The 27,888-nt window shown below is 40.0% G+C and overlaps 2 protein-coding genes across 2 annotated transcripts; both read left to right on the plus strand.

Annotated features, from left to right (window-relative positions):
• Nucleotides 1–7,372: 7,372 nt before the first annotated feature.
• On the plus strand, nucleotides 7,373–8,735 carry LOC108978567 (cytochrome b-c1 complex subunit Rieske, mitochondrial). Its single transcript, XM_018948912.1, has 3 exons — nucleotides 7,373–7,605; nucleotides 7,927–8,306; nucleotides 8,374–8,735. Exons 1-3 carry the CDS (start codon nucleotides 7,515–7,517, stop codon nucleotides 8,590–8,592), a joined length of 690 nt encoding a protein of 229 aa, XP_018804457.1. The 5' UTR covers nucleotides 7,373–7,514; the 3' UTR covers nucleotides 8,593–8,735.
• Nucleotides 8,736–9,197: 462 nt separating this feature from the next.
• LOC108978568 (protein purity of essence) lies at nucleotides 9,198–27,839 on the plus strand. The gene is made up of 15 exons (XM_018948913.1): nucleotides 9,198–9,293; nucleotides 9,477–9,571; nucleotides 9,985–10,061; nucleotides 10,458–10,817; nucleotides 10,877–13,019; nucleotides 13,085–13,591; nucleotides 13,656–15,145; nucleotides 15,212–19,830; nucleotides 19,895–20,099; nucleotides 20,456–21,160; nucleotides 21,225–22,885; nucleotides 22,965–23,444; nucleotides 23,674–25,741; nucleotides 25,812–27,408; nucleotides 27,578–27,839. Exons 1-15 carry the CDS (start codon nucleotides 9,199–9,201, stop codon nucleotides 27,655–27,657), a joined length of 16,182 nt encoding a protein of 5,393 aa, XP_018804458.1. The 5' UTR covers nucleotide 9,198; the 3' UTR covers nucleotides 27,658–27,839.
• Nucleotides 27,840–27,888: the final 49 nt, after the last annotated feature.

Consider the following 27,888-nt stretch of genomic DNA (forward strand, 5'->3'; position numbering starts at 1 on the left):
GAAGTATTTTTATTATTTCCACACATATTGCTTAGTCATATGCTTGAGGTGATTACACTGTGATTGAATGTTGAGGATTAGGTCGTCTCCTTCTAAGAATAGTGAATAATAATTGTAAAATTAATATGATTCTAGGATTTTCGAACACCCGATTATTATTATTTTTTTTTTTAAATAAGGTTTTCCAATCCCACCTCTGTTGTATCGAAAGGTTTGGGAGAGCAAATTTCTGTTTAATTCAGCTTCACAGTATTGCAATATTATCTAGTAACTGATATACGATTTTTATAACCGGAACGGGGTATACTAAATTGTTGTAACAACCAGAAAAGAAGTCGGAGACCCTTTGATATATATATATAATGATTAGCCTTCAGTCGCTTTCGCCACGGCCATCTTTCTCTGTCTCTTCGTTTTGTATACGTTTCGTTTTCGTATAACAAAGATTGAAACTTGAAATAGGAATATTCGTCTCTTTTTTCCTTAACCCGAGCATAAATTGTCAAGGTTAGGCTACTTTGCTTTTCAAAGAGTGCCTAACCTCGTTTTCAATAGCAACGAGTGCCTTTGTGATAATACTAGTATGGGTACCTGGCCACAGCGGCAAAATAGACCCAAGGACGCGGTGCATTCCTCATTTATTAATCTAATTTAATGAGTCATGGCCCTATTGGCGTCCATACAGTAGGGTTTGGGAGGTCAAGACTTACGCACTTGGGAACGCATACCTTCAGACATACCACCGAACTGACGAAATGAAAATTAAACGCCTCTACAAAATTTGTATTGGCTACTAAGTCTTATACTAATTTATAGTTCAAACATAGGAGTTCTTGTTTCCTTAGGCTTTACAACGGTAAGTAGTCCACGTGCGATCTTTGATCAGCCATCAATCCTAACTTAACCTAGGCTACTTTTTGTGGCTCTAGAGAGGCATAAATGAAGATGATCTTTTAGCTCGAAACTAGAACATGTACTAGTGCGGTAGAGCATACATATGTATATGAGAAAAAACTTTAGGTTTGGGTAAGGCCCACCATTTTTAACGATGCAAAAACTTTAAATGGACGCACTTTAACTTTCCCTATAACATATTTAAAGGCGATGATTATGCTGTGACTCTTATACTTACTCACATACATACATATACACATGAACGAGATGTATTGCTCGAGTTGTGTTGGTGGCGCCACTGTTGTCCGCATTACAGCGACTGCATAAATAGAAAGCCGCTGTACGCACTTTTGCTTCAACATTCATTTCAGTTCTCTAGAGCTTTTGCATATTTTGTTGCTGTTTTTGAATTTTATTTCTATTTCTATTTTTTGTTTCTTTATGAGTAAACACAAAACAGCAAGACCACATGCCCCACTCGTGCTGCTCCACCTCCACATCATGCCACATTCTGCAGCGTTATCACAATGGTCGGCACGCGTTGGCGTCAGTTTGACGCGTCGAAGGGATGATGATGATGGTTTCCATACACACGCACATCCCCATGCGCATGGATGATGAAACGTTCGCAGCGAGTGCTGGCGACGCAACGCAACGCACAAATGTGGTAGTGGTGAGGTGCTGGTGGACTGCACTGAGCGCCAGCTCGGCATGGCATGAATGTCGATGCGTTCAATGGCGCTGCCACTGCTTAGGCTCGACTGTCGGGCTGCTCTTTAGCTATGGCAAATGGTGGAATAATGTAATTTTGGTTAAATTTATGGTGGCATGAGTCATGCGTGGCAGGGTCCTTTGAGAAACGCAGCGCACCGAGGCGCGTAATGCGCAACGCAGAACAGCGCACACGAATGACGCACAAACATACACCTACACACACACCCTCACATAATTGTGAAAACGCAATGCTACATCAACAACAAAGTCTGCCTCTTAACAATGACTTGAATGTCGGTCCGCTTTGTAGCAGCAACGGCTGTATTAGAAGTTAGAAGCATACGCAGCCATTCGCTTGCTCGGCTGCGCTATGCATTGTTATCCTGCATTTCTTCCTCATTCATTTCCGTTCACTTGTTATCGTCAGCTTTGTTTTGTTTTCATTTCGTTGTTTTTTTTTTTTGGCAGTTGAGCTCAGAAAATGAAAATTTGTGTTTGTGTGCTTGTGCTGGTGCTTTTTGGGAATTTGGGACAAATGTTTTCCTCTTTTTCTTCGAATTTCTTTAACATTTTTTTGCTTACGTTTTGCTTTTCCTTCTTGGCTTTTCGACGCATGTCTGTATGTAGTTGTGTATTCTTGTTTTTGCATTTCTTTAAATTGCTACTTTTAGCGAGCGTAGCTTTGCTGGAGGCGGAACGACAAAAAGCAATGCGTTTACGGTACAATGCACGCGTGGCAAGCACACGGTTGCCTGTGTGTGCGTGGGTGTGTATGTGCTGTGCAAAAAGTAAAGCCGAATGTGGCAGTTGTAAGTGGAAATGCAGAAAATGGATAAGTGGGTAAACTTTGAAAGGACACACATTTGGTTAATGTGCTTTTTAAGGATGTGTGAAATGACTTTTCTTTAAATTGCTGTAAATGTTGCAAGATGTCTTAATACTTAAATACTAATCTAATGGAGATTGAGTTAGTTACACGCACTTGAAGATAGATTGAATTTCTTTCAGTTATGTTATATTCAGAGAGTGCAGTAGACTTTTTGCTATGTCTATAGATATATATATAAATATATATATGTATATGTATATATATATATACATATAGATTTAATCAGTATATCATAGTCCTTAATCAGCAGTATATGATGTATTACAGCTGTAATTATACCTGGAGCAGGGTATATTAATATTGCAACGAAGTTTTTATTATCCAGAAGGAAACGACGCGGACCCTATAAAGTATATATGTATATAATGTGCTGACCATATTGAATTGTATCGGAACCCACTTCACATTTTGTCGTTTAATACATATATTGGGACAAAAAAGTACCCGGAAATTGTAAATATTTTCAAAAAATTTCAATTTTATCAGGACGAGTCAAGCCCCATTCATTCGTTTCATACCCAAAACATCATCCAAAATCATTCGAACGGACTCGTGAGAGATGTCAAGCTCTCTTGCCATCTCTCCAACACTTGCCTGACGATTTTGAAGCACCACATTCTCACATTTTTAATATTTTCATCAGAAGAGGTCGAAGGGCGAGCAGAATGAGGCATGTCTTCAACGAACTCTCGACCGTCTTTGAAGGCTTGTACCCTTCGAAAACTTGTATTCGTCGAAACCTTTTGTAACATTCGCAAAGATTACGCATATGATGATATAACAACTCGAGAGATTGCTGAAAAATTTAAATTGTCTAATGCGACCGTTTGTAAACGAGCTGAGTTTTGATTTCGATGCTTCAGATATGGTTTCCTCATGTTCTTCTTCTATAACTGAGTTTACAACAGTGCGGTCCACCTGGTTCTTCGCCTTCACCTTTGCTTCGTTAAAATAAGTGATCCATTTTTGAAGCGCATTGTGTTGTTTATAAGAGGTAGGAATGGTCTAAGCAAGTTGAACTAGTTCAGACTACTTCGAAGGCCAACAGTCACCTAATTCCTTTGCCTTACCAAAACCTTATGTATACCAACTATACGTAAATTACCAAAGCCAAATAAAACTACCAATTTTGGTCTCAAACGATAACGCTGAACTCTATTACCATGCACGCCAACTATCGATTAAGTCACCGGTTAATTACCCTACAGCGCTACCAGAGATTTCTATTAAAGCTATTATGAATTTTCGAGGGCCCAATTAACAATTCTAACGAAAAGTCTTGCGTCCGTGTGATTATTCAACCCTTTCTTACACAAAAGCCTTATGAGCTGCACGGTGCCTACTTATGTGTTATTTTCCACGCTAATTTTTTCATTGCATTGGTACTGATACTGCTTAGGTGCACTCGCACTGAGCCTCTAATACGCACCAGCAAATCCGGTTTGACCCATTGTCCACTCTACCCTTTGACGGAGGATAGTAAAAGTTATCAAAATGACGTTAACCGTCTAATTTTACCTTTATTATATTTTAGACTCTTTTACTTATAGATTTCACTTTCGCTATTTGGTCCATTTTTAAATTTTTTTGTATTTGCAAATGTATTCTATTTTTTGTTGGTACTTTTTATTTATTTTTGTTGTTGTTATTGTTATTTGAAGTTTGCAACTAACTCCTTTACTACCGCCTGTATACAATATATACACAAATACAAAAATACATATTCACATACATTGTAGTTGTTATTGCTATTTAAGTGGGTCGCATAAACTACTGCCAAGATACGAAGTTAAATGGGGATGTGAGTATAGAGAGATAATGTTGTTGTTCATTTTATTGTTGTTGTATATGTTGTGTTATGGAAAATGTGTAAATAAAAAGTAGGCAAGCAATCCGTCAGAGGATTTGTGGGACAAGTAAGTTGATGCAGCAGCCGAGGATGAGCGCTCTACGCCATATAGCTGTTGGCTTTTCGTGCAACACTTAGCCACGCAGTCATAGAGATGCACAATCTTTCATATATGTTTATACATTCATACACATACATGCATACTGGATTTAGTTGTAAATATGTATGCAGCTCGTACTGCTTCGTTTCCTGCTTTTACTCTCGCACTCTTTCATATCCATAGATGTGTGTGTATATATATATATGTATGTTGTATACGGTTGGAGTCTTTGATTGCGTCGTTGGCGACTGCAAAACAGTTTTAGCCGAAAATAAAGTATGCCAATGGCGCCTAGCCGACATAGTTTGAGTTGTTTTCAAAACTCACGCACTTTTATTTAGTTCAACAGCACACATACACAAACATGCAAGCGTACAACACCTACACACACGCACCAATAAACGCGAGCGTGCTTTGCTGCCATATTTATGCATTGTGTGGGCGCCTAGATGTATGCTATGCGATGGCGTGTGATTTTACTTTTTTTATTTTATGCTTACATGAATTCATTGAACTCCCACAGTTGCTTGGTTCGGCTCTCATAAAAACAAAATAGTAAAAAGGTAAAAAGTGGTTGGCGTGGAGATTTTGCAAATCGTTTTAATTATGATGTTTAGCGCCAATTGGAGATTCCAAGTGTAACCTTTCCCTTCTCCACCTGGTCCTTCCAATTTAACGGAGGTCCTCTTCTTTCTCCCCGGCAGGTACTGCATCGCATACTTTCAGAGCTGGAATGTTTGCATCCATTCGGCCGACATGACTTCGTCAGCGTAGCCGGTGTCTCTTAATTTGCTGAACTATGTCCATGACGTCCTATATCTCGTACAGCTCATAGTTCCATCCGCAGCGGTATTCACCGTTGCCAATGCGCAAAGGACCATAAATCTTCCGCAGATCCTTTCTCTCGAAAACTTGTAATGCCGACTCATCAGATGTTGTTATCGTCTATTCCTCGGCACCATATAGTAGAGCGGGAATGATGAGTAAATAGTGGGGGGGATGGTGCCATGACTCAAGAAGCTCACGACTTCCGATCTAAGGCCTACCTAGATTATGGGGTTAATCCCAATAGGTATCTCACTTCGACAGCCGATGTTACCTAAAGTTGTATATATTGATAATAAGACCCCTACAAATAGACAAAACGCTATCACAAATCTGTTGACTCGACTCCCGGATCGACGAAAGTAAAACTGCCGAGATTTTCCAACCTCAGCCTTCCAAAGGCGGTGCTAGAACGCAAGATGCCAATGGAGATCCAACTCGGTCCCTTACAATGTGAGTGGGGCAAAGGTGTCCCCCCCTGGAAAGCTCGTCAGCTTTGCAGTTGCCAGCTATTCGGATGTGATCAGGCGACCAAAATGAGTCTGATGACCCCCATTCCAACTTCGCCTCCTAAATTCAACCCATCTGGTCAATAGGCCTCCTCTCAACGACTCCTCTATATCCACACTAGTAACTTCTGCCTATCTTACCCTCTCCCCAATATTTGGCCTCAATGAAAGCTCCGACACTGGGTACAAGGGCACTGAAGGCTGTCTTAGCCAAAGATTTCAACAAATGTTTGGAAAATTAAACAAAGTTTTAAACTGTGTTTTTTTTTTTTTTTGTGTTTTTTTTTTTGTCAGTTCGGATTAAATTTGATCATATGGTACATTTGTTTAAGATTTTCTACTTATTTTTCTCTTTATCTTTAATTTTGTTGTATATACAATTCTCTTTCATTCTTCTTTCACTTTTCTTTCCTAATTTACCACAACAATTTATAAAAGCAAAGACTGTGACAGTTTTTCACTCAGGATTTTAATTTTCTACTCAGCGGGAAGCCGTGCTTGTTTTTGTCCGTATTTTTCAATAACTTTGCTCTTTAAAGCTTGTGTGTAGGGATGTGCTTTATGCCATTATTAACTATTACAATTTAGGTATTTTCAATATCTACTTGCGCGAACAATTAAACACGTAAGTCCAGTCTTAATATTGATTTTAATTTAAAAATTATAACTTTTTATGTAGGGCTTCTACTCGGTGACCACAAAAGATTCGTCTTATTGCGCTATGCTGTCGACTCCAAACTATTCTTTAAATGTTCTTGCCCCTCCAAACCCAGTCTACTAAAAGCTTCTCTTTTGGAAACCCCTCTAATACGGCAAACAGAATTGGGGCTAATATAGAGAGACTCCGTACCAAAATATTAGTGTCTATAGGCAGGTGTCCAAGCATTTTTCAAGCTGAGGTCTATGCCATTACCATACGTGCAGAGATTATTCTAGAAGAAATCACACAGAGAAAGAATTGTCATTTTTAAAGATAGTCAAGCGGCACTTCAGTCAAATCTCATCCGGTGGAAATGAAATCAACAATAGTACTGAAGTGCATAAGAATGATAAACAGAGCTACTACTGACAATAATATCTTACTAGCATGGATCCCTGGGACACACACAGATTAGTATTACTCCACGGATCGGTGTCGCTACGGCGACCTGGGTGCAGAGACAACAGAGCACATACTTCCGGATTGTCGCGCAATCGCAAAAGGAAAGACTCGAACTATCGGGCAAATGGATACGCGGAGAAGACACATTACAACCGTTAACACAGGAGCCAAACGAGAGGACACACTACAACCATTACTCCAGACTACCAAAGCTCTATGATTTGACTGACTTAAACGAAGTGTTTTGATAACATGAGAAGGCATATAGATCAGCGCTCGCAGTGCATTCCTCATAATTCAATCTGTCTAATGTCAAACCGTTGTTAACTTGTGTTCTAAAATATTTAGATTATATAAAAATAAGCAATAAGGTTTGCTTCGAATGAAATCTGGCATCGTTATTCGCCACATTTAGTACGTTTCCAACCCATAACAAAATAGCAGCGCCATCTGCTGAGTTGTCACTTTTTGACATTTCATCTTTTATTTTTTCTGCTATTAGTCGATTGTCAGATATCAGCAGCAATTTCGGTAGGCAGCGAAATTTTTCGCAACAAATTTGGCCACCATAATAATCTTAAATACATTTCGAACTTTGAAAAAAAAATCGAGTTTTGAATAAAATTTCAAATATGATGAACGCAGTAACTCGTGCTTACCTACGCGCTGGCAGCCAAACCGTATCCAATGTGCTCAAACCAGCAACAGTGGCATCCGCTCAAGGTATGTATTGGACGGGTGTAGTGTTTCCCTAAAGTTATTGCACAACCAAGTGATTAGTGTTTTAAAGGAAAGTGTATGCATACAGGAAAAATAAAATAAAAAGTTGAAATTGAGTAGCTGATATACAATAATAATGATTTGTGCTCTTTTCCAGAGGACTTACATTATGTAATGTTTTTTGAGGTTAGGCTAAACGTCATTCTAAAAACAGTGCATAAAAAACAAACTGGAAACTAAAGCTTACAATAATTTCAATTCCTATATCATAAATATAAATGCGTTATAGGTGGATATACTAAAAACCTATGTTTGATTTTACAGTTCAACGCAATGCACACACTGACTTGCAAGTTCCTGACTTCTCTCCTTACCGTCGTGAGTCTGTAAATACGCCCAACCGCAAGGATGATTCGGCAGAGAGTCGAAAAGCGTTCTCCTACATGCTGATTGGTGCCGGAGCTGTAGGCAGTGCTTACGCTGCTAAAGGACTTGTTACAGCGTTCGTAAGTTCGATGAGCGCAACCGCTGATGTATTGGCCATGGCTAAGATTGAAATCAAACTTAGCGATATTCCAGAAGGCAAATCTGTCACATTTAAATGGCGTGGTAAGCCTTTGTTCATTCGTCATCGTACATCCGATGAAATTTCAACCGAACGCTCTGTTGCTGTATCAACTTTGCGTGATCCTCAAGGCGATGACGTGAGTAGCATCCAAAAAGTATGGTCTTTCTTGTAAAATTATCGCTAATATTTCACTTTTATTTCAGCAACGTGTTATAAAACCAGAATGGTTGGTGGTAATCGGTGTTTGCACACATTTGGGTTGTGTGCCAATTGCTAATGCAGGCGACTTTGGTGGTTATTACTGCCCTTGCCATGGTTCTCACTACGATGCCTCCGGTCGTATACGCAAGGGACCAGCCCCATTGAACTTGGAAGTACCCGCTCATGAATTCCCCGATGACGGAACCTTGGTTGTTGGTTAAGCACATTGATATTTAGTTAAATAGAAAAATCGAAGTGGAAAGTGTTAACATAATTTAGAACTCAATAAAAAGCAGTGAGGCATAAAGAGCTTCGACGATATGTATGATTAGTTACATATGATGTGATCTTCACTCCAAGCAAATACTGCAGTTATATCATTTCTAGATTTATATTATTTATAACAGTTTTTTATATACATATTGGTTATAAAAAATATATATTTGAAGCCTTAGTTCATGTAGAATAACAGAAATGCAATCAACGACTTGAACGCTTTATTTATATTCAACGAATATATTATATTTTTTGGTAAAACGTCTCCTCTCTGACATCTAACCCAAGACTTACAATGAGGTAGTGCATCCTAAACCCAATTTGTTTTATAAAATCAACTATCAAACCAAAACATATATAACGAATTCCTCACAACAATTATCTATATATCAAAAGCTGGGTGTATAGAACAATTAAATTCCAAAATAATTAGTGCTCATCTGGCAACAATCATACCTATTGTGAATGATAATAAGAAAATGAATTGGAAAAACGGCAAAAACAAAGTCATATGTCAGTCGATGACAAATCAGTCTTTGTGAAATTTCAAGATGGATTGGAGCTTTGTAAAACCGCTCATAGCGAGTCGATATGGCTCCTTTACTAAAACAGATATAGTTAATGTAGTTAAGGCCATAACAAGATGGTAAATAATAAAAATATTTGATATATAAGTTTTTATTTAATCGTAATTAATAAACGGTGCTTAATCAGAAATTTGCAATGCACTCGCAAATCAAAGATGGCGGCCGACGAGTGAAGGAATTTTCCACACTTGTGAAATATGTTTTCTGATATTTTAATCGTGTTTGTTATAATTTAATTGCAGTGAAAATGATTTTTTCGATGATGAAAGTAATTATGCGCAATTTTATATGGCCTTTGCAGCAGTCGCTGCAGATAAATTGAGCCAATGTAAACTTGGTAAGTCTCGACAACGATTTTTCACCGAAAGGGTATACATACACAATTTTTTTCAGTCACAATAGCTTTTCTTTGCTTCAACTTTAGAAGAGCTAAGAGTTCACCAATTTCAATATATAATGCATTGGTATAAGTAATCTTAAAAATGTTTTCTGATGGTTAACAATTTATTGTAGAATTCTGAATTAATTGGCATGTACCGTTATATATTCATATTGAAATGGTTGCTCTGTATTTTTGTTAGCAAAGAAAAGGAATGGGCATTATATGAATATGTTCGAATATAATATGTGCTTTAAATATCAGCTGTTTGGATTTTGTTTTGTTTCCGGAAGGCAGGGGGTGCTTAAAATTGCAATTCATTTGCATATTTTTCTAATTCTCTTTTCATCTTTCATTCTATACAAAAACAGTTTGTCAAACACAGTTGCCGCAAATACAAGAGGCATGTGCGATACTTATACGATTCATAATCCATAAATTGAGTAAGGTGAGTATATGATGTTGAAATATGTTTTGAAAATACGTACATAAATATTTAGGCGTAATTAAAGACAGTTTTTAAGTATTTGACATTGTTTTTCATGCAAACATAATATCAAAATATATTATTTGGAGCACTATTTACGGATAACGGTGCCAATAGCCGATGAAAACAAAAAAACTTTGTGAAAAATATGTATTTCATATGAATACCGCAGTATTAAAAAATAAATTCATAGCGTTGTTGAAAAATTACTACAATAGTTCTTAAAAATCAAAAAGAAATTTATCAAATAATTATTTACAAATATATGTATATAATTAAGCGGAACAGTTCACCACCATTAATTAGTATTACTTTTATCAACATTGTTAATTTGCACTTATTTTTTCTTTAATAAAGATAACCAAAAAACCCAGCTATACACAATCTCTTAGAGACGAGATAAAATGGCTGTTACCCTCTCTGAAAAGCCTTTGCGAGGGGAAACCTCCACAAAACGCTACATTGAAAAATCCCCATCCTGGCGTATCTGGACTGCTACATTTAGATTTCAATGTCGTAGCAGCTGTATTAAAGGGTGCAAAGTATCCTGAACTAAACAAAAGTATTGTATCTGGTGGTGATAAGGAGTCTCCAAAATCGGAGATAAAACGTTCGCGTTCAGATTTATCAACGGTTATATTCCAACAGTTAACTGCGCCGCTGGAAGCTGGCAAAAGTGCCTGGTCGCCACTAAGTGATGAAATCACAGATTGTGCAGTAAGTTGGTAATTAAGGATATCTTTCTCATAAACCTAATTGAAAAAATTGATTTTTAGGATATTTTCACCATCGCGAATGTTGCATATTTGCAGTCACTAAATGGAGCGGATGTTATACTTGATGTGTGTATTTCATTGCCCATTTTGGCACGTTATCGCGCCAAGTATCAGGAAACTATTGCAGCTATAAATACAAAACCATTATATTTGCCACTTACACAAACCGAAGCTACACAAATAAAAAATACACTATCCCATATGGTTACTGACATTGCTATACTATGGCAAGCTTTATCCTTGCCCGTCATGCAACCGCTATCACCTAGCCGTATAACTAAACTATCCAATTGCGCTATTTCAGCACTCTACTGTGCCGTATTAACATCAATTGCGAGTAGTGTGCTTAGCATGTCGAGCTCATCGTCCTCACAGAAGAGTCAACAATCTTCTGGTGGTGGTAGTGGAGCACAATCCAAAGAAACTGATGAAACTGAAGAGCACTCACGTTTTATTGTTGATAAAGCATTGGAAATTTACACTATTATAGGCAATGTCTTCAAACGATCTGCGCGTTCTCATGTATATCAGAACCACTTGTGTTTTGGTGCTTGGTTATTGGTTAGTGGCATACAGGGTGCTCTTGGTGCCTCAGGTAGCGGCGGCACAAGTAGTAAATCGGCAGCACAGCTCGAAGATGCATCTAAATCTAAAACTGCAGTTGGCGCTACCCAACGTCCACCAGACACACCATCCACACCAACAGCACGTGTCAATCTATTCAAAGTGCAACAAGGCTTTGGAGTACTAAATGCCGCAATAGCCAATCATTGTATTAAATTGCTAAGTGAATTAGTTGAAGATTTAAAAATTGAATCCACTTGCAACGATATTGGTGTAAACAACACTAATCAGAATTTACCAGAACCGGCTAGTTTCGACATATTAGAAAACTACACGTCACTACAGCGTTTAATACGTGTACTCAACACCGCCACATTGCATCAACTTTTCACTTTTCTTGCAACAGTCGCTTATCGTAAAGCGTGCGCACTTAAACGGGCCAACGCCAAAGATCGTACTGAATGTGAGGCCATCAGTTACTCGGATTCAACAACATATTTTAATGATACACTATCCTGCTCGGATAATTCTGAAGAAGATGATAGCGAAAGTTATTTGGGGCATTGGTTCAAGGAAACCCTATCCCCCGAGGGAAATGAAGACCCGGCAAATTTGCAGGCTCCAGATCGTAGTACTGAAGCGCAAAAGTCAAATTTAGTGCCGGCTGTTGATGAGCCACATGAATATTTAGATTTAGCAGCACAAATATTTTGTTTTATGGAACAATTTTTTGCCAACAAACATGCCTATTTACATCGCTATGTGAAAGCTGGTTTGAGCGATCAACAAATGTTACTATTGGCGAACATACTAAAGGATCTCGATCGTGATACAGCACGTGGCGAAGCTGAGGCGTCCACGTGTGCCAAATGGCAAGCAGCCATGATACGTTTTTCCGGTGCAGTCGGTCGCTATTTGCACAATTTGATATCCGCTTCATTGCTAAGTGAAACTTTGCAATCAAATTTACTGCAACATCTTTCGATTTCGCCGTGGTCAACAGATACCAATGCTTGGCCACTACAGGTATATCCAAGCACCTTATCAGTGCTAGTCCAAATTCTATTGCTTAAGCCAACACAGGAAAAAGAAGCCGCCTGCCTATCAGTATGGCACCGTTTAATTAACACACTCGTCGAAGGTGTTTGTTGCACTTCTGTTGCAAGCACAGCATCTGATGTTGATTATGAGGATCTTAATATGGAGCATGCGCAACTGCTGCTATTTCTTTTCCATTCATTGAATTTAATGCAAAAGAAAATGATATTGTTGCTAACAGCGGGTGCTGTAACACGTTGCGCTGAAGTTTGTCGCGGCATTTCACCAGATAAGCCTGTACGCAATAGTCAAATAATATTGCTATCACGTTTGTTACTCTTCCTTGAGTATCTAATGAAACATCTGTACAATGCTCCACCTGAGCTGCTGGATCAAGTGCGTTGGAATTTATTTAGCATAACAACAATGCATGAAAATCAAAAAGTTTCCGATTTGCTTAACAGCAAAACGAAACTGACATCTTTCTGCCGCAAGGATATTGAAGAGAAGTTCCGCAAATCGTCGTCGGACTACCTTTCAAGTAATGCTGTGATTTTATGTAAATAGAACACTTGTAACTAATCAAAAATCTTATATTCATTTCAGATATACGTCCCACTTTCTATTCACTTACTGTGGTCGATCAATCTGCTACTACAACACAACAGGAATTCAAACTTGATGGGCTAGCATGGAATTTCATATTGTGCACACCCGACAAATTAAAATATCCACTTCTGGTTGATGCGCTAATCGATATACTTTCAGTGACTGACATGTCACAAAGCAAAATCACCTCACATACTTTATGCGCTATGCAATATTGTTTCAGCATCTGTTGGAAATTACTACTCGGTTTGCCCCCTTCAACGGTCCACGTTGAATCGTTGCTCGAAGATAAAGTGCCGAATTTGCACTCTTTGCTTTGGTCTATACGTTGTCCCATGTCAACATCGCATTATTTGATTGTTAACAGTTTAATCAAGCAAGGCATGTATACACAGTTTGCAGAAACGCTTTGGTCCAATGTCAGTGATCGCGTCAGCGATATTAGTTTCAGTTTGAAACAGACATTACTGGGCGTGGAATCATTCAACAATGCCGTAGATAAAGGTGAGTTTAGTTTGTTGTAATTATTTCGAACGAATTCCACGCTATTCGTAATACTTTTTTGCAGTTAATCCACGCTTATCTCATATTATACTGCTCGATGCCGTTGTTGCGCACATGCAAGCTGTAGCATGGGCCGCTAAGGAAGGTATTAAGCTACAACGTGCTGCCGCAAGCAGCAATAATAGCGGTAGCGCTAGTCCTAGCTTACCCAGCTCTAATTCACCAATCACAACGGGCGAACAAGATGTCTACTCTTCTTCAGAGTCGTTGGAACAAAAAAATAAATCTGATTCACCATCTACCCTGCTACAGGAACGCGCCCAAACTAGTCGTGATCTGCTATTGTTATTAATTGAAACTTACAAAATTGTTTCTGAAACAGTACGCAGCAAAATGACATTACAACTTACAGATGCCACGCCCGTTAATATACTGAATCTTATCGTGCCAATTGTTAGTTCGAAAAATCCACTTACAACCGAATTAAAAGCAACATTTATAAAGCTCTTACCAAATCAGGATAAAGATATAATTAATGTCGAGTGGCCAAAATGCTTACGCGTATCAGATGGTACTATATTCACCAAACCCAACTATCCAGTAGAAGAATACACTGTGGCAGTGATTGAAGCGCATATTGCTGAGCTAACACGCTACAATAATTATTCCTTATTGAATTCGCTGAAACACTGTATGAAGTCCATATTAAGTCTAATTGATTTACTACTTCCATATTGCAATGTTGATGTTGCGCCTAGCACTGGCGGTGCAAATGTCGGTTTGGATATTGAAAATGAATTGAAATCCTTGCTTATATCGACCATGTTGGATGTACGTACGGAATATGTGTATGAAAAAGGTGAGAAATGCATGCACACCCTAATGACCGGACACGATAGTAGCAATGAGGCGCAACAGCTGCTCGTATACGAGTACACATTGCGACACTGTTACAAGCTACTTTTAGAATTTGCCCGTGAATTGCGTCAATCGCAGGCTAACACAAGCAAAGTGATATTTAGCGAAGTAATGCTTTTTTCTGTACTAAAAACTATCACACAAATGTTAGAGAAACCCACGGGTGTCAAGGCAATGCATAATTTCTTCTACGTAAGTAAAGCGGGTAGCATGGTAGAGCTGCTATTATCCTTCACAGGTACTACAATGTCTGTATGTTATGCCAAAAAGCTATTACAATTCGTTGAGAAGCTCTTCCAATTGGCCGAACAAACCGATTGCAGCTTTCCAATGGAGGATTTGTTACAATGCTTCAACGAGTTGGCATATTTCCATGTCCCTCATATAAAAGATTGGTTAAGTCATATTATTTATGGTCCCAATTGCGTAACCGGCGGTTCAGATACGGTGGACAAAGTGCTTGCAAGCATGCAACCCTCAAGTACACCGTCAAGTAATGCACAAACACCAACAAATATGGCTACCGTTTCAGCGATACCTAGCATAACGGATCAATTGGCGCAATCCTCTGGCTTGGATGCAGAGGCCATGGAGACCGAAGATGATGGCGCAATTGCTTGCGCTCCCACAATACAGGTAAACAAAAAAAATAAATTAACTTGAAAATATTAAATTATCACCTAATTGCATTTTATTTTATAGGCCGAGACCTTTAACCTTTGGCAAAATGTCGGCAACAGTTATGTGACAAATCAATCGGATGAAACATCACAAGACGCCGAAGGTGCCGAACGCAACGGCGCACTTTTGTTAAGCGTTGTAAAGTACATTACACGCAGCAGCAAATCTTCAACAGGCGTAGGCAAGATCTTCTTCCAATCGCTTATCCAACTAGGACAGTCGTTGATTGCACCACCGCAAGAGGCATCTGATTTTGCTGACATGCTCCAAATTATGATAATACTAGCCGACAAGACACAAGATTGTGGCCATGCCATACTTTTCAAAGCTACCATAGCTTGGCTTGAAATAATTAAATTTCAAGTACTCGAACGGGCTTTGAATCCCAAAAATGTCACATCGCTAGTACCGGCCGTTACACTTGAAAACATCAACGCACTTCTTAAATATCTGAGTGAATTGTTACAGAGTCTCGGTTATAAAGGTAGTAAGAATTTGACACCATCGTGGGATGATGAAATGCAAACTGATTTAGAGGAGCTTATCGATGATTTAGGCCTAGAAGAGGATGACTCATTTGTAGAGGACTCAGATGAAGATAGCCTCAACAATAAACTCTGCACATTTTCACAAACCCAAAAGGAATTCATGAATCAACACTGGTATCATTGTCACACCTGTAACATGGTGAATACGGTTGGTGTATGCTCAGTGTGCGCACGCGTGTGCCACAAAGGACATGACGTTAGCTATGCGAAGTATGGTAACTTCTTTTGCGACTGTGGCGCTAAGGAGGACGGTTCTTGTCAAGCGCTCAGTCGACGTGTCTCTTCGAGTGTTGGTGGCGGCATTAGCAGTTCAGGCGCAGACAGCCGTCAACTTATCGATTACAGTCAGAGCGCTTATGCCAGTAATTTGAATGCGCTGAATAGTAAAAAACGCGCACAAACACCTCCGACACAAATCGCCACATACACACAACGCATGGATGCGCCCAACGAGCGCATTACTTTGCTAATGAAATGGTTGGGCTCAAGTCGTGAATTGTTTCAGAATAACGAACAATGGAGTGTAATCGTGCACTGCATTCTTGACTTCTTGGATGTGCTGCTACCATCAATACGCGAAAATTGTGCACTCTTTTCTATTGTTGGTTGTCACAAGCGAGCCAAGACAGCATTGGAACGTTTACATGCGCCCGAACAGACCTTCCAAATCACTGATCAATTGATGGTGCCCACACTGGGTTCACAGGAAGGCGCTTTTGAGAATGTACGCATGAGCTATTCGGGCGATCAGGGCCAGACCATAAAACAGTTGCTCTCATCTGGTCTTGTACGACGAGTGGCATTGTGTTGCCTCTCCTCACCACATGGCAAGCGCCAGCATTTAGCTGTGTCTCATGAAAAAGGAAAAGTTACAATTTTACAATTATCGGCATTACTTAAGCAAGCAGATGCTGCCAAACGCAAGCTTACACTCACACAACTATCGTCGGCGCCTATACCGTGCACAGTACTCTCACTAACAGCCAATCCGGCGAATGAAGACTGTTTAGCGGTATGTGGTTTGAAGGAATGTCACATTCTAACATTCTCAAATAGTGGCGCTACCAACGAGCATATTGTATTAACACCGCAGCTCGAGAATGGAAACTTTATTAAGAAAGCCAATTGGCTGCCCGGTTCACAAACAATGTTGGCGCTCGTCACAGCAGATTATGTAAAAATCTACGAGTTGTCTGAAGATTCTTATAGTCCCAAATATTATTTCCTTGTAGCGATTGGCAAAATTCGCGATTGCACATTCGTTTACCAAGATGGCGTATATTACATGCTGATCATAGCATCCTCTGGCTATATTTATTACCAGAAATTGGATGACCAAAGTTTAGCTAAACATGGCGATTTCTATGTAACCAATACTTTGGAACTGAATCATCCACACATCAAGGATGTTAGTGGACAAGTGGGTGGCGGTGGTGTATCAATTTATTATTCGCACACGCTGCAACTGCTGTTTTTCAGTTATTCGGTTGGACGCAGTTTCATGGCACCACTTACCGACGTGAACAAGGGTGTGAAGAGCATAACACATCTACAAACTGCACCCGCATCTAAGAACTCATCTAAAGGACCGCCACAGCCATTGTGTCAATGGACCGAAATAACTGGACATCCCGGTTTAATTTGTTCCATGATGCACACCTCCAACAACCCAGTCATCTTTATGTTCACACCAGAACGCATACTAATGCAAGAGATCAAAGCACAATCCTCGAAATCACGCATCATGGATATGGTAGCAATACGTCACACAGTAGCTGGTGTAGAGAAAACCACGCTCATATTATTGTGCGAAGACGGCAGTTTACGCATATTCACCGCCCAGCCTGAAAATACAAGCTTCTGGTTATCGCCACAAGTTCAACCCTTTGGCAATCAATTGTACTCTTCAACATTGTTCGCAAAATGTAATTCTAATAAGAAATCGAAACGAAAATCAACTAATCAACAAAAAACTGTTGGTCCTAATGGCGCACCCATATTCCCAATTGATTTCTTCGAACATTGCACAATGTTATCTGACGTGGAGTTCGGCGGCAATGATTTGCTTCAAATTTATAATAAGCAAAAACTCAAAACGCGTCTCTTCTCCACTGGCATGTTTGTAGCTTCTACAAAGCCCACCGGATTTACGCTGGAAGTATACAATAATGACCCGAACACAGTAATTGTTGGTATACGCGTGCTGTTAGGCACACAGGATACGTTACGCGCACCACAAACAGTAACAGTGCTGGGACGCACTATACCCACGGTTGTACGCCGTGCGCGCTGGTTCGATATACCTTTGACGCGTGAAGAGATTCTACAATCAGATAAATGTTTAAAAGTTATTTTCGGCAAATCACAGGATCCCGAAAATGTCAGTATGCTAGATAGCATTGAAGTGTATGGCAAATCAAAAGACCTAGTTGGCTGGCCAGATGACAGCGATGATACAGCCGGTAACGTTGTGACGGGTACCGCGGGCAACGCCAACGCTAACTTCAACGGTCAGCTATCTGCGGCAAATTTCGGTGAGGGCTTCACTTCTATAAATAATTTGGATAAAATGGTTACAAACCTGCTAGAAGTGCTAGACTATTCATTGAATTTGCTTGGCGGCAGTAACATAACGGCAACAATTAAACAGGAAGCAATTAAAACGGCAACTTCATTGCTTCTATTACCCACACCGAATCAAGTGCAAGCGCAATCGCGTTATGTTTTAGCCACATTATTCGGTAATCGCAACGCCTATCATTCTTACAAAGACAACGAGGTCATACACTATGTGAATGCCGAATTGCAGGCGTTAAAGAGCAAATTAAATTCGCCGGAAACGGTGCGTGATGTTGATCCGGAGGCTTTCTATCGTCTAGTCTTGTTAGTACGCAGTATTGCAATGTCACGTCCGCAATCCCTCACAAAGATTTGTCTGGATAACAAAATTGAACTCGTCCAAGACATACTCGAGTTCGTTGAAAAATTATATCAAATCACACCACATGTCGACGAGCCGACATCGATCGTAAGACGTGGTCTTAGTCATACGGAAACTATTGTTCACTGTTTGGTAGAAATAATGCATGCGTTTGCACTCTCCGATGCCGATCAAGTGGAACGCATGACCAAGTACTTTATAGACCTGCTAAAGAACGAATCAAGCGTTATAAGTCATAGCGCCAAGGAAGCCATTATATTATTGCTAAATCCACGTTTGAAACGTCGGAAAGTTGCTATTGTAACACCGCCGGTTTGCTCGACACCCACACCTTCTAACACCACTGGCACGATTACGTCCACTAATCTAACAACGCTAGCAGTTACCGGCGCAGCTGAAGTGGCCGCCGACGAAGTATTAGAAGCGGCTGCAGCTGCTATTGGTGGTAACTCGGCTGCTGCGGTAGGTCGTAGTAATAGCGCTGAATTTGTGGACGCTAGCGCAATAGATCCGCTTGCCCACGATGCGGGACATCAGCTATTAAATTTGGAAGCATTTATGGGTGGCGGTTTCCCACAACTCTTAGGCCTACAACAGGATGCCGACGATGAAGCAATTATGGATTTAGCAATTGCTCTAAGTTTGCAACAACATGACGGCGAAGGTCTACAGTCATTGCAGCAAGGTCTAGCAAATCTACAAGGTATTCGAAATGCTGGCAACCTACATAATTTACAAGCGCTTGAAGGCAATAATATTGGTATGGCGGCGAATGCAGCAAGTGTCTCAGCTGGTGGCTCTGATGATGAAGGTTCCAATGTTGCTACCGATGGCTCTACATTACGTACATCACCGGCTGAACCGGCCGGAAGTGGTGGTTCAGAAAGTGGTGGTAGTGGGGTGGAGAGTATTGGTGGCACATCTGGACGTAGTAGCACATATGGCGATCAGGCTAATGCTTCGCCACCGCGTTCTGCAAATGTACCATCTAACATAAATATAAGCAACAAATCAAATACAAATGCTGGCGCAGTAGGCGGCACCGATGAGCCTGTTGCTAGTACTAGCGCAGCAGCAGCCGCTATTACAAGCATACCAAACGAGGAGTTGCTCTCTGAGGATGAAAATTTGGCCAAACTGCATGATCTGAGGTAAATTTCTGTTACTTTTTTAATTAATGTACAGTAAATAATTTTTTTATTATATTTCAAATAGAATTTCAATTTTGGAGAATATCATCCTCAATATACAAACTTTCGATAGTTGCAATGGTGTGCAAGCCATACCATTAATCCAAGTAATACTTATGTTGACAACCGATCTGAATGGCAATAACGAACGCGACCAAAAGGTGTTAAACGAACTTTTATCAGCCCTTGTGGACTATGTCGAAATGGACTCAATTTCGAATACTTTCAAGGTAGGTGTACTATCCGTTATTTTGAAGTCTTAAGTGTTATTGTAGAGTTGTAAAATATTTAATAGTGTCATGTAACAATTTTTTACATTAAAAAGAGTTTTCACAATTTAGATTTCCGTACTTGGCTGTTAGTTATACTTGCCGATCTAGCAAATTTGTAAACTTTTACAACTTTTATACATAATTGTACACAAATTCAAAATAATACATAAAATTTAAATTTCCACGAAGTTTGATATCACTTTTGTCAACTAAATCATATTTTCTATGCTTTTAAGTCCGTATTAAAATATTTTCATAAGTCGCTTTCTGATATCTTATCATTTACTACATACTTCTTTATTTTATTTAACAAGATGAAGGATCGCAGTGCTAAAAACGAAGTTCGACTTGTGTTACTTTGTCTCTTCGGCGTCTTAATGGGAAAGACAAAGTCCAAGCAGGCAGGCACTACATCACCACCACATCAATTCAAGGATAACGCCTCATTTGTAGCCAGCACCACAGCTAGTATACTCAGCAATAATGGTGCGTTCACATTCTCACTGGTCGTAATGGAATCACTACTGGAACACTGGAAACGTGTATCTAGTGAACAAAGTGCAAATGGCAACAACGCAGTTTTAGCTGTCGGTACACCAAATTCTAGCGCTGCTACAACATCAACAAAAACTAATCTACTCAAACCGATACGACATGGCGCCAAGCCTGATATTTCTATGCTAATACCACATAACTATTTAAAAAATTATCCCGATATCTTTGATTCATATGATGCCTTACTAACCGAGATTTCTGTACGCTTGCCATATCAAATTTTACGACTTTCGGCCACACATCCTGGTCCCTATGATTGGTATCACAACTATTGCGAGAACATGACCTACACACTCTGCGAATATATGATGCTGAATTTGAATGCACTGCTACGTCGACAAGTACGTAAATTGCTCATGTACATTTGTGGTAACAAAGAGAAGTTCCGCATGTTCCGTGATGGACACTCGCTGGATGTGCACTTCAATTTTGTTAAGGAGATTTGCAGCCTGTTTAATACGAAGGTATTTGTTGCCATTTTATTTTGCAAAATAATTATTTTAAACATGATTTAATCATATTTTTCAGAATTTAGTACTTTCAAATCAATCAATACCGATCCTTAGCTATGACTCGCTCGTCGAACTAACCGAACATTTGCGCACCTGTCAAGAGATCAGCCAAATACGCACTGGCAATTGGCAAAAATTCTGCCTCATTCATGAGGATGTCATACCAGTATTGATTGAGATCGCTTGCTATCAACTCGACGATGGCGTTTCACCGATTCTCCTGCAACTACTACAAGCAGCGCTTTGCAATAATATACAGGCCGTTAAACAACAGCAGCAACAACAACAAACGCCAGGCACATCATCCAAATTGCGTGCGGAACGTGAGAAATCTGAAGACATCGAAATCTCTTTCGATTCCAAATTTGATCCAGCACATTGCAGCACATTCGTACATCAGATATTCCGTTTTGTTTCTGACACATTGCTGAATAAATTTGTGCGCATCTTTCTACTGGAGACCAACATCACCTCGATACGTTGGCAAGCGCATTCATTGATATTCGCCATTTATGAAAACTCAAATGATCGCCAGAAAGAGAAATTAATAAGTATCTTGTGGAACATGTGGCCATTGGTGCCGGCTTTCGGCAGACGTACCGCACAATTTGTTGATATACTGGGTTATTTGACGCTCAGCACAAAATCAATTGTTGACAAGCTGCCAGAATATACGGAAAAAGCAGTTGAAGTACTACGTCAGCAGAATGATTTACTTTCGAAGCATCCGAATGCACCAATCTATACTACACTTGAACAAATACTGCAAATGAACGGCTATTATTTAGAATCAGAACCGTGTCTGGTATGCAATAACCCCGAAGTAGCAATGGCTAACATAAAATTGCCATCAATCAAATCCGATTCGAAATTCACCACAACCACAATGATCGTGAAATTGGTACAAAGTCACACAATTTCCAAAATGGTTGTACGCATTGCTGATTTGAAACGTACAAAAATGGTGCGTACCATCAATATTTACTACAATAACCGTACTGTACAAGCAGTGGTGGAGTTGAAGAATCGTCCAGCTATGTGGCATAAAGCACGCTCAGTACCATTACAATCAGGTCAGACTGAGGTGAAAATAGATTTTCCTCTACCGATTACCGCTTGTAATTTGATGATAGAATACGCTGATTTTTACGAGACCGTAACTGGTTCCAGTGAAAACTTACAATGTCCACGCTGCAGTGCCGCAGTACCCGCCTATCCGGGGGTCTGTGCCAATTGTGGTGAAAATGTATTTCAATGTCATAAATGTCGCGCCATCAATTATGACGAAAAGGATCCATTCCTTTGTCACTCTTGTGGTTTCTGCAAATATGCCAAATTTGACTTTAGCATATATGGACGCGTTTGCTGCGCGGTAGACCCCATTGAATCGGCAGAAGACCGCGCTAAAACAGTGCAAATCATACATTCTTCATTGGAGCGCGCCGATCGAATTTATCGCCAATTACAAACTAATAAACAAATGCTGGAATTACTTATACAAAAGGTAGCCGAACATCGTTGTTCCGATCGACTGGTGGATGATAATCTTGGCACTGTGCACAGCACTTCACAAGTGAACAAAATCATACAGCTTTTGGCGCAAAAATACTGTGTGGAATCGCGTTCCTCATTTGAAGAATTAAGTAAAATAGTGCAGAAGGTGAAGGCCTGTCGCAGGTGCGTTAAAACAAAATATATCACATTGTAACTGTTTTTTTTATTATTCAAAATCAAACATTTACGCCTTTATTTACAGTGAATTGGTCGCTTACGATCGTAGTCAACAAGATCAATCACACAATTCTCAAAACATGGATATGCGTGAAAACTATGCCATAAACCGTTGTTACGGTTGCGCATTAGCCTCTACAGAGCAATGTCTCACCCTACTGCGTGCCATGGCCTCCAACTATGATTGTCGTATAGGTTTGTATTCACAGGGTTTGGTCGAAGAATTAGCTCAACATAACCTACGGCGTGGCACACCACAAATACAAGATGAAGTTCGCAATTTACTTGTGCTATTGACCAAGAATAATCAGTACGCTTGCATGAGTTTGTTAGATTTGATTACTGAACGTGTGAAAACCGCACTATTGGGCGCTATACCCTTGGCCAATTTGGATGCTGCCATACACCATGAGATGGTTCTGCTTGAGGTGCTGATCGCTCAAGACGACTTTTGCTGGGAGAATAAATTGAAAGTGGTATTTGAGCTGTTTCTTGTAACATGTCGGTGAGTTTATTTTACTTTTTTTTTATTACAAATCGGTCTTCTTTGTTCTTGCATCCTTTTATAAGGGTTTAGTATACTACAGTATCAAATTTGACCCTCCTAGTATGTATAAACCGATTCGGTTTCTTTAGGACAATATATTTTCTTTCCTTACTTAGAATTAAACTAGTGTCTCTATCTCTAGAAAAATGTTCAGCATTCGTTAATTAGATTATTTTTAAATCCCTAGTGCACCACGTGGACCCGCGATATCGGTAATTCAACCTTGTTTGAGAATAATGCAAGCACTTATTTGCCCTACGATACCAACAAGTAAAATAAATCGCGATTTAAGCCCTTCACAATTATCGACGATCACCAGTATTGACGGTCTTACGGTCAACTTCAATAAGTGGTTAAGTGGCGATCCACAGCACTCATACGAAGCCTGGAAAACTCGCATGCCAGCTAACACAGCAGCAGCAAAGACACGTAAAGGCTTTACAAGCGCCGGCGGAAACTCGGCAGCCATTACTGCAGCCGCTACATCCTCATCCATACTCCCAGACGATCGTATGTTGGCCGCAATGCTACAATCGGTAGTCGAACAAAATACTGGTTCGAACAGTGGTAATGTTGCAATGCCCGCAACCGAACCGACAGAATCAGCAAAGAAAAAACGTCAATTAGTACGCGAATTCTATTTGTCGGAGAAGTATGGTCGACGCTGGCGCAATCGTGTACTAAATAAAGAACGCATTAATGCACCACTAGTGCTAAACGCAAATTGGTTGCAGCCCATTCTATTCAATACCAATTCACGTTTCGGTCGTCAATTGGCATGCTCACTTATCACCTCGTTGAGCCGTACACATGAACGTAAACGTGAGATACTAAACCTGTTGACTGGCTTTCTTAAGTATGTGGGCGATGCAGGCGAGGCGAGCGCAGAATTTTTGGCGCTGTATCGCGCGCTTGCTTCTGACACACCATGGCGTCAATATTTAGCACTGAAGGGTGTGCTTGTCGAGGTGTCACAATTATTAACAGCTGAAATTGTTAAAATACATCGCTTGGAAGAGACCACATTATCATCGGACTTGTCACAAGGTTATGCATTGCGTCAATTTGTAGAATTACTATCGCTCTTCCTTGAGAGCTCCACCATACGGCAGGCGTACAAGACACGTCTACTTGGACCCGTACTCGAGGGTTATTTATCACTACGCAAATTGGTTGTGCAACGTACGCGCCTTATCGATGATGCACAAGAGAAATTGCTGGAAATGTTGGAAGAGATGACAAGCGGCACCGAGGAGGAAACGCGTGCATTTATGGAAATTCTAATCGATACAGTTGAAAAAACGCGTATGAATGATATTAAGACACCGGTATTTATTTTCGAAAGACTCTACTCCATTATACATCCGGAAGAGAATGATGAAAGTGAATTCTTTATGACACTTGAGAAGGATCCGCAGCAAGAAGATTTCTTACAAGGACGCATGTTGGGCAATCCATATCCCTCAACTGAGGTAGGACTGGGTCCGCTTATGCGCGATGTTAAAAATAAAATTTGTACTGATTGTGAGTTGATAGCGCTGTTAGAGGATGATAATGGCATGGAATTATTGGTGAATAATAAAATCATCAGTTTGGATCTACCCGTGAAGGATGTGTACAAAAAGGTGTGGCTAGCAGAGGGTGGTGAACGTGATGCTATGCGTATTGTTTATCGTATGCGTGGTCTATTGGGCGACGCAACTGAAGAGTTTGTTGAGACACTAAACAATAAGAGTCAAGAAGAAGTGGACACTGAACAACTGTATCGCATGGCAAATGTATTGGCAGATTGTAACGGGCTGAAGGTGATGCTCGATCGTATTGGTAGTCTGCAGAATATATCACGAACTCGCGAATTGATACAAGTACTATTGAAATTGTTCCTTATTTGCGTAAAAGTGCGCCGTTGTCAAGAAGTGTTGTGTCAACCGGAATTAGGTGCGATCAACACATTGCTTAAGGTATTGCAGGTGTGTCTGCAATCGGAGAACGATTCCATACAATCGTCAGTGACCGAACAATTATTGGAAATAATGGAGACTATACTTTCAAAAGCGGCAAATGACACATTAGACTCATTTTTGCAATTCTCACTCACCTTTGGCGGACCCGAATATGTATCGGCATTGATTTCGTGTACCGATTGTGCTAATGTACGCAACAATCCATCGGTTCTGCGTCATCTTATACGCGTACTTGCAGCGCTAGTTTATGGCAATGAGGTGAAAATGGCATTATTGTGCGAGAACTTTAAGGTAAGTTCGTGAAAATAAAAGTAAGGCGTATTATTACTGTTTTATTATATTGTGATCCTTCGTTTTATAGGAAATACTGGATTTCAACCACTTTGATAGTGAACGTACACCCGAAGAGGAATTCAAGATGGAACTATTCTGCGTACTAACCAACCAGATAGAGCACAATTGCATTGGTGGTACCCTGAAGGACTACATAGTTGGGTTGGGTATTGTTGAACGTGCCATCGCCTATATTACAAATCACGCACCCTGCGTGAAACCCACATTGCTGCGCACAGACTCGGACGAATTGAAAGAGTTCATTTCACGTCCCAGCCTTAAGTATATACTACGTTTTCTCACTGGTCTCGCTAGCAAACATGAGGCTACACAGCTTGCTATCAGCAAAGACATTATACCAATCATACATCGTCTCGAACAAGTATCTAGCGATGAGCATGTCGGTAGTTTAGCTGAAAATCTACTAGAGGCTTTGTGCACTGATGAAGGAACTGCCACTCGAGTACAGGAAGTACGTGATTTCACACGCGCTGAAAAGAAACGCTTGGCGATGGCTACACGTGAAAAACAGCTGGACGCACTTGGCATGCGCACCAATGAAAAGGGTCAAGTAACAGCCAAGGGATCGATACTACAAAAGATTGAAAAATTACGTGATGAGACTGGTCTCACCTGCTTTATATGCCGTGAGGGTTACGCCTGTCAGCCAGCCAAAGTACTTGGCATATATACTTTTACCAAACGCTGCAATGTGGAGGAATTTGAATTGAAATCACGTAAAACTATCGGCTACACTACTGTTACACACTTCAATGTGGTACACGTAGATTGTCACACCTCCGCTATACGTTTGGCACGTGGTCGTGATGAATGGGAACGTGCTAGTTTACAAAATGCTAATACACGCTGCAACGGTTTGTTACCACTTTGGGGTCCAGACGTTTCCGAAGCCGCTTTTTCGGCATGCATGACGCGTCACAGCAGTTACATGCAGGAGAGTACCCAGCGTTGTGACATATCCTTCCCCAGCAGCATACACGATCTCAAAATGTTACTAATGCGTTTTGCTTGGGAACGTAGTTTCCACGATGACGCCGGCGGTGGTGGTCCACAATCAAATATGCACTTTGTGCCCTATTTACTTTTTTATGCAGTATACTTATTATTGTCCTCTCGCTCAGCAGCACGTGATTGCAAAACGCTGATTTCATACTTGACAGCAGCGCCATCGGAAAAATGGTTGGAATATGGTTATGAAGTCGAAGGTCCACTGTATATGCTGACCATTTCGCTAGCACTACACAGTCATGAAACATGGAATAAGCATAAGTTGGCTCACTTAAAACGTTTGATAGCTGTAGCGCAAGCACGCCACATTTCACCGTCTGTATTATGCAAAGCATTACTTTCGCCGAGCGATCGGCAGACCAAGGATTACAGCGTTTATCGTCCGTTCTTACTGATGTGGGCACTCATCGATTTAATTTACAGCGTTATTTTTAAGTCTGTTAGCACACCAAAGGAGGAGGACTGGTCGATTTCTTTATTCGATTATATACGTAAAAATGACGAAGCGATGCTAAAGTCAACCGATACGATTTTGCAAACTTTCACCGATGAATATCTACCGTGCACATCTTTCGGCGAATTTTGCGATGTAGCTGGTGAGTTAATTTAATTATAATTAATTAGTAGACATGAGAATATTATGCGTAAGCGCATGTTGCTACAAATTTCTCTTTGAGACAATATTTAGTAATATTATTTTTCACATATTATATTTAATATAAATATTTAAGGTGAATAAAATAATCAAGTTTATATCTATTTCAGGTTTGCTGCATTTGATTGAAAACCCCGACGGATTTATTGATGAAGTTTTGGCTGCACTACCCACAACTTCGACGGCTTGAATTAACTAGAATATACTTATATAATAAATTTATTAACCAATATGCTTCTTATTGTCGATTGCAAAGCATAGCATTGAAGCACTAAATTACGTAATTTGCTTCAAATGCGTTCATCACATACTTTGTTACTGTATGTTTACTGCAATTTAATCTCAATAAATCTTAGCGTTCCATACTTAATACATTTTGTGTTTTATTTGAATAGAATAAATTTAATAAACATTATAACCG

This window comes from Bactrocera latifrons, unplaced genomic scaffold, assembly GCF_001853355.1.
Source record: "Bactrocera latifrons isolate USDA-ARS-PBARC rearing strain unplaced genomic scaffold, ASM185335v1 scaffold_124, whole genome shotgun sequence".
Classification (NCBI taxonomy): Eukaryota; Metazoa; Arthropoda; class Insecta; order Diptera; family Tephritidae; genus Bactrocera; species Bactrocera latifrons.